This window comes from Frankliniella occidentalis, unplaced genomic scaffold (assembly GCF_000697945.3).
Source record: "Frankliniella occidentalis isolate FOCC.00 unplaced genomic scaffold, Focc_3.1 Scaffold1455, whole genome shotgun sequence".
Classification (NCBI taxonomy): domain Eukaryota; kingdom Metazoa; phylum Arthropoda; class Insecta; order Thysanoptera; family Thripidae; genus Frankliniella; species Frankliniella occidentalis.
The window spans coordinates 5,809-13,758 of NW_026268556.1; the positions used below are offsets into that span (position 1 = coordinate 5,809).

Here is a 7,950-nt window from a genome sequence, read left to right on the forward strand (position 1 = left end):
ATTTAAAAGTAAATTAATATTCACACACATCAATTTCCTTTCCTTCTGTAATACCTCTGAAATGCACGCAGTCACTCAAAATGTTCACCACAGGGAAAACCACCCCGCTTGTGTTTCTCACATGTTTGCATGTAACTACCTTTTTTTTTTTGCACACCAAAACCCGACAATACATCGTCAGCAAATCAGTACATCGTGTCCCTAGAGTGTCACGTTCCGAACGGGAGGGAAATACCGAATCACGGTGTCGAATAGGTTGCCTATGGCCACGGCGTTACCCCGCAGTGAAACCATGCTGGTTACTCACTTAGCATAGTCCCACTTGCGGATCATGTAGTTCACATCTTCCGCTGCATCCATCGCGTTCGGAGTTTGTCGCCCAGGTTATTGTCTTTCACTTCAGAGCCACAGGCACAGAGAGTCACAACCGCAGCCCCTCCTCACGAGTGCGCCGCGTGCCGCTCTGGCGTGTGTTGCAGGCGGAGCATGGTGGCGAGGTCCCAGGCGGCCCGCACTGCCGGCCTCATCGTCGTCGGGGACGAGGTGCTCAGCGGCTCCGTGGCCGACACCAACTCGCACTTCATCGCGGAGAGCCTGCACCGCCTCGGCGTGCGCCTGCTCAAGGTGGCCGTGCTGCCCGACGACGTGGAGGCCATCGCCGCGGAGGTCCTCGAGTTCTCGCAGTGAGTGTCAGTTCAGGGCGAGGAAGGGCCCCGAGGCCCTGGGGCCGGGCGCCGGCGGATAGGCAGCCCATCGTACGCGGCCTTAAGTGGTGCGGCCTACGTCACTGCCTGCGTCACAGCCCCTGGCAGCGTACTCGTCTTCAAATTATCTTTTTAAACTATGGACCTTGCCGGGCTTAACGAAAAGTCCGCTTCCTAAGGAATAAGCGTCGTACGATATGGTTCCAAGTTAGTCGATTTACGATGCAGCATTAAACTACTTGAAGCACACTGTGTTCGTAGGCGCTTCGACGTCGTCTTGACGAGCGGGGGAGTCGGCCCGACGCACGATGACAAGACGTACGAGGCCGTGTCCAAGGCGTTCGGGCTGCCGCTCCACTTTAACGCCGACGTGGCCGAGATGGTGGCCGGTCGCCGCGGGTGCCCCGGCGCGGCGGCGGCCGGCCTCTCGGCCCAGGACGTCGTCCAGAACCCCGCGCTCAAGATGGCGCTCGTCCCAGCCACCTGCAAGCTGCACCGCATTCGAGACACCCGGGACACCACCATCACCAAGCCCATCGTCCAAGTGCACAACGTGTTCATTTTCCCAGGCAGGTTGCATGTCGCCCTGCTCCCGCACCTTCCTGGCCCCGGGTCTTTCCCGTCCCATCCTCCTGCTGCCCCGTGTTTGCTCGACGTGTGATCCTGTCCTGCTTTTAAATTCCAGCTTGATGCACAAATTTCTCACACACTTTGTTTTTTTCCCAGTTGCTCGCCTCGCCTCACCGCGCGCTATCGCCTCTTGTCAACAGGTTCACCCGCTAACCTGAGGCGCGCGTTCGCCCAGCTGGAGGGGGACATCCGGGGGGAGTCGGCTGTCCACTTCCACTGCAGGGAGATCTACCTGAACGTGGACGAAGACGTCATCGTGCCGCCCCTCAACCTGGCCGTGGACAAGTACAAGGATTCGGCAAGTAATTCTCCTGATTGTTGAGTTGAGATTGCATCATAATGATCCCGATAACTGCCAAACGAGTGTCGCCCATGATTCACGCCGACCTGAGAGCAAAGGAAGCGCGTTGTCATTACCACTGTATCTCTTGTGATGCGAGAGACGCGACGCGTGACCTGATGTGCCATTTTAGTTATCTCTTTACGCGACGCTTAGTCTGCGTGGCGGTGTTGGGCCAGTACGGGCCCAAGTCGCGGCCGGGTCGCGCACCTATGTCACGCACCTCGGTCCCGCATGGTTAGCCTCATTCGTCTTAATTCCTCCTCCGAAGGCTTGACTGACTAGGCGTCGAAATGGAAAACAAGGTATTTGTAGAGACATCCGTTGGTGGCATTTCGTGAGGTGCTTCAAAGTTTACGACTTGCCGCGTCAGGGTAGTGTGCACGTCACACTGTTTGCCAGGTCAATGAAGGCGTGTGGGGAGGGCGGAGGGGGGAGTTCAAGAAAGTCGAAGAAAGTAACAGCGGGTCGCTGGCCACGGAATGCACGCTGAATGGAGTACGTTCTTCTGCTGCCGTCCAGGTCACCTTCGGCTCGTACCCCAACTGCGGCCAGTGGTCGTTCCCGACCAAGCTGACGCTCGAGTCGACGAGTTGGGAGTCGCTGCACGCCGCCACCGACTACCTGCTCGGCAGGCTGCACCCGGGCTGGGTGCGCGGCCTCAGCCCCGCGCCCATGGAGGCCCTGCGCCTGTACGCCGAGGCCGCGCCCGACCCGCTGTTCCGCACCGCCCTGGGCGACAGCCTGCGCGTGCTGGACGAGTGCTGCGAGCGCTACGCGCCCGACCAGCTGGTGCTGTGCTTCAACGGCGGCAAGGACGCGACGGTGCTGCTGCACCTGGCGTGCGCGGTCATCCGGCACCGCCACCCCGAGTACAGGGACCGGCCCCTGCACGCCTTCTGGGTGCACTCGTCGGACCCGTTCCCGGAGGTCGTCACCTTCGTCCGGCGCATGGTGGAGGAGTGAGTACAGACTGCCAGCCACGTTCACCCACAAATTGCTGCTCACTGCAAACGACGTCTAAAATTCGCGCGTCTGTTTCGATTTCAGGTACAACTTGAATCTCGAAGAGCTCGCCGGTCCGATTAAAGTCGGCCTGGAGAAGTACCTGGGCGACAAGCCGCACATCAAGGCGGCCTTGATCGGGGTCCGTCGTACTGATCCGTACTCGTCGAAATTGGCGGCTTTTCAGGTACGTTGAACGGCCCAGTGTCTGCAAAGCGTGAAACCTTATGGCATGGTAAAATGTTTTTCTTGAATTTCAAGGTTATGTCATGAATTTCAAGGATGGGTGCATAACTTTAATGGCGAACCTTAAAGTCCTTCACTTCAAGGGCCACTACCCGCATCCTTGAAATTAATGAGATAAAAAATGACCTCGAACTTCAAGAAACACTTTTTCATAGCGTGGGAACCCCGAGTATCCTTTATCATCCCCTTTAGAAAATTGGTGCGCGTGATGCGTGTCCGTGTCCTGACGGTACGGGGGGCGCCGTAAAGGACTGAGGGGGGGGGGGGCTCCCCCTTCGCCGAGTCTCACCCAAAGGGGTGGGGCGTTGGCTTATCGCCCACCCCTGGGGGACACTTTCCCCTCCTCGATCCAGTTATTTCCTCTCTGTTTTAATTTCCCCGCGCCGCGCACGCGGCGTGCGTGACGCGTATATAACGTGACGCACGTACTACTTGTTTTCTGTTTGTTATTATTTGTTTTATGTTGTTGTTTTTTTTCGCGAAGAAAGCGCCCTTTGTTACGTGACACAATAACCACCTACCACACCCTCACCTTGTGCAGGAGACGGACGAGGGCTGGCCGGCGGTGATGCGCGTGTCCCCGCTGCTGGACTGGAGGTACGCCGACGTGTGGACGTTCCTGCGCGGCCTGCACCTCCCCTACTGCAGCCTGTACGACCAGGGGTGAGTGTCCACACCACACACACACGCACACAACGCCGGGCAGGCGGTTGTCTCCCCGCGTATGAGGCGCATCATACACCTGTGTATGTGACTGGCTCGGCCCTCCGGTCCCTCTAGCCCTCTGCCTTTGTCCAGCCCCTGCCGCCCTTATTTTTAGCTGTTCGTGACTGCATGGGAGCTCCACTTGCCCCCATAGCAAAGCCCTCTGCCAAACGGCACATACCCCCGCCTCCTTTTCCTTCTCCCTTCTCAAAGTATTCCGGTTTGTTAAATATATTACTGTTTGCGCCCAGTCGACCTTCTTGCAAATATCTTTGTTTTCTAAAAATTATTTTGGTCTTTCGTTTTGGAGAAGCACGAGTGAGGGGGCGTTTTTTTGTCACGTGCGTGTGTACCGTTTCCAGCCTTATTAATATAGTTGCCTATTAATCGCGTGGTACGAGCAACACGCTTATGTCTTGGTCGTTTGAGGGCGTGGTGGGCCTAACATGTCAGCTCTTCCCCCGAACCCTCTCCCGCGCCTCGCCCCTCTGGACAACGAGCGTGTAATGCTAGTATGGTGTGAGGAGGGGTTGCAGGGGAGAGAGGGCGCGGGGGGTCAGATCAGTAAATTAGACTTGGCCGCCCGGCCCCCCGCGGCCCCCAGCCTGTCCTGTCGCTGGGTGGAGTCGCTGCCCCTCCCACCCCACATCGCCACGCGCCACTTGGCTCGCCCGCTCGCAAGCAAGCGAGTTTGCATGCCCCGCCACTTCAGGCCTAGGCCACTTTTCTGCGGTATATCGAAAAATAAAAATGATACTCGATACCTCAGAGCGAGAACCGCTCAGTCTCTGCAGGAAAGCCTATTATACTGAGCGGTTCTCGCTCTGAGGTATCGTACTCCGTGGCGCACAGACTTCCCTCCCTCTTGTCACGCGGGCCAAGTGCCCCGCCGCTCGCTCGCGCTCTCTTTCGTGACTGCGCGAGTCCATTCGCTCCGGGCCGGGCCGGGCCGGGCCGAGACACGGAAGGGCGGAAGACGTGTCGTAAAATCCGCTCCTCGCCTTGGCAATGGCCCGCCGCGGGCTCCTTGGTGGCGTCATCGAGCCGAGGGGGCCTCTGTGATGTCTGTATGCGTGTGAGTGAGAGAGACTAGAGAGACCCTCGCGCCCTTACCCGCTTCTCTTCTTACCTCTGCCGGAAGTCCGCAAGGCTGTAACTCGCTCTTCTCCAACACGCCACACGCCGCGTAATGATTCGACGCTAGCCTGGGCCCCGAAAAGTAATCGGAAATCGGGTCGTGGCTCTCTCTGAGAGTGTTTTCGATGCTGAACACGACGGTCTTTGGCTGACTCGTCTCCGACGTCGGGAACCCACCGTTAAAGCAGTTAAAGATTTGGGTCCGCGGGCCGCGGGGGCACCAAGTCGGGTGGTGTGCCTCGCGGACGGCCGCCGCTGCGGCAGCGCGCAGCGCAGGTAAGTCACAATCACATAAAATATACCCTAGGAGGTTCTCTTTCGAACGATACGTGTCCGACCGTGGTGCAATATGTCGTTCGCCCTGTTGAGCGAATGAAAGTCACCCGTTCGAGTTATAGGCTCTATGGAAAACCTCGCTCGCATTTTCGATGTTTTTTGCAGCGCAGAATCCTTGCAAAGGTTGTACAAACACATCGGCCCCAATCGGCCAACTCCAACCGATCGCAAAACGTGCAGATTTTGGCCCAGGCTATTCGACGCCTCTGTTGTTATGTTGGGAGGGAGACGCGCGTGGCCTCGTGGGGGTTGGTCGCGATGGGGCTGGACGAGTACGCGTCGACCGGCGCCGGTGATCCCCGCCCTGACTGCCGCCCGACATTTACAGATGTCCGAGTGACGGGGCCTTAAGGGGCGCCGGGGCCGGGCCGGGGAGGTCCTGCGGGCCTCCTCACACGGAGTCGCCGTGTCGGTCTGTCGGCTGGGCTAACCCCCTCTTTGTTATTTCGATGATGACAAAATCAATGGTCAGGGCGCCCCGAGCGACTTTCGTGGGGACGGGGACGGCGTCACGCTTTAAATAATTCGGAAATCTTATCATTCTTCAACAAAGTTCTTTATCCTCATGCAGTATAGCCCCAAGCATTTTTCTTTTCATTTTCATTTTTTTTTTTTTTTATCATGGCTCGGCTGGAACCCGACATGCATGGCGGTGACTTTGCCCGACCGACCGCTCACACAATTATCTAAAGTCAACATATTTAATTTATCCCATCGCGCTTTATGGTGTCTGTGGTGCTGATGAGGTTGGGCTTGTCACCATCCGTCCGCACGGCCTTGTTGACTAACGTGGCGTGGCGCGGCGCATGGCGTGGCGGGCCGGGGCGTGGCAGGATCGAGCCTGGCGGGGCGGGGCGGGGCGCCGGGGCGTTCTATGTGCGGCGGGCTGCCTATATAGCTTGCGGAGGTCGCGCGGTAGTCGCGGTCAGGCCTTCGTGCGGCACGGTTCTGTCCGGTCGGGTGGATATGTCATAGGTTGACGAGTGCCCCGCGGCCCGTCTCGTCTGCCAGCTCGAGGGCGTCCATGCGGCTGTGCCGGCCGTGCGCCTCTGGTCGACATGGCGCCCGAGGACTGTCGCCCGCGTTCGATGGGCCCTGAGCATCGCCCGGCACCGCCCGCACGCCGCCGAGTCACTGACGTCAACACGACTTGAGCGACGCTCCGCCGGCCTCGACATGGATTCCTCCATCATGAAGTCGCCCCTAGAAGCGCCCGCGCCCGCGCGCCCCGCACCGGCACACCTGCGCTGAGCGGGGCGGCCGCCGCCATGTGGCGTGCTGGGCGGGGCGCGGGGCGCGCCGCGGGGGCCGCGCCAGGGCCTCGGCGGTAGGCGGGGTGCTCGAGGACATGCAGCCAGGATGCCCGCCCTGCTCGGAATGCTCGGCGGGGCTGACGCTGACGGGGCTGCGCGGCGACGTGGTGCTGACCACGCGTCGCGTCGGCTACCTGGAGACACGGCGGGCGCCGCCACCCGCGGCCGCGCCCGGGGCCCCGGAGACGGGCGGGGCTCCGGTAGGGGCGGCGGCCGCGCTGCGGCGCTGCTGCACCTCCTGCTGCCTGCCGCGAGGCTGCCGCCCCACCGCGGCCGTCACCCCGGCCACGCCCGATGCCCCCTACGACGACACCCCGATCACCACCGTCACCACCGTCACGCCATGCACGCCGCCGCCCGGCGCGCTGCCGGAGCCCGACCCTCCCGAGCACCCCGGTGACGGCGACGGCGACCGCGCCTTCCTGGACTTCGCGGCGCGCGAGTCGCGGTGCGGGGCGCGGTGCGCGGCCCCGTGCCTGCCGCTCAGCCCGTGCAGGGCGCGGTGCGTGCCGAGCAGCGACCGGGTGTCCGGGCTGCGGGAGCTGGAGGGCCGCTGCTGCACCGTGCTCGCCATCGTCACCTTCATGGGCATGGTGGTGGGCCTGGCCATCTTCTCGGACCCGCTGCTGCTCGACCTGTCGACGCGCCTGCAGCGCGCCCGCTGCCTCACCATCAACTACTCCATCCCGCTGGGCGCCACCAACTGCACGTGGGCGTCGTGCCGCGAGAGCTGCACCACGCAGGCCTTCAAGTGCCCGCAGATATACGTCAACTACACGCTAGTGTCGGAGGTAGCGCCGCGGGTCTTCGAAGGGCCACCAAGACGGACCTCAGTGTGTGCTTTATTCCCATGAGCACGAGTTGTTTTTGTCCGAGGTCTGACGAGGACGTAGCCATAGCTAACAACCCTCGGGTGCGGTTATTTGTTTGCCCCCTCGTTAAAGCTACCGAGGCTGCCTAGCAGTAGCGCACTCTCGTTCACACATGTTGGGGTCCCGCGTGAGCCCCTCGCAATCACTCCAGGACCCGTCGCGCTTACGGACCATCCCTCCGCCGCCGTGGGGGGGCCGCCTATTCATTTGCAATGAAGCCACCCGTGGGAGCCACGCAGAGATCGACCCGCCGCACGGCTGGCCAGTGGCGGGGCCCGGGGGCCACGGGGGCCAGTCCAGGCCGCGCGGGCCCGGCCCGGCCCATCCCAAAACCCGACTAAGTTTGTTTATCCGCTTCCACCGTTTTCCACTGATTCCGGGAAGTGGAGCCGCAGCCACCCACGGCGTTTGTTTGAGTGATTAGGAAAAGGGTATAATGGGGGTGTGCGGGCGCCCCTTTCCCCTGCCCACTCCCCCTCGCCCCGTGCATACGCAAAGCGTCATATTGCGTGAATTGGGATCGCTTGACGAGCCTGGACATACATGATCGACTAGCCAGGTCGGTCGTAGGTCTTGTCGTAGGTCATAGGACTTTTGAATATGGGACACGGACCCGGGCTGCCGGAGACGCAACTTTCCGGTCAACTTTTATCTTGTTTTAT

General features: G+C 60.6%; 1 protein-coding gene across 1 annotated transcript in view; it reads left to right on the forward strand.

Moving 5' to 3' along the window:
- The first annotated feature begins 28 nt into the window (after nucleotides 1-28).
- Nucleotides 29-7,950, forward strand: part of LOC113211395 (FAD synthase-like) — a 9,887-nt gene continuing 1,965 nt past the window's right edge. Inside the window, exons 1-6 of the mRNA XM_052276040.1 lie at nucleotides 29-683; nucleotides 966-1,273; nucleotides 1,475-1,632; nucleotides 2,197-2,636; nucleotides 2,725-2,866; nucleotides 3,467-3,588. Coding sequence (XP_052132000.1) covers nucleotides 487-683; nucleotides 966-1,273; nucleotides 1,475-1,632; nucleotides 2,197-2,636; nucleotides 2,725-2,866; nucleotides 3,467-3,588 — 1,367 coding nt within the window. The 5' untranslated portion in view covers nucleotides 29-486. The remainder of the gene's footprint in view (nucleotides 684-965; nucleotides 1,274-1,474; nucleotides 1,633-2,196; nucleotides 2,637-2,724; nucleotides 2,867-3,466; nucleotides 3,589-7,950) is intronic.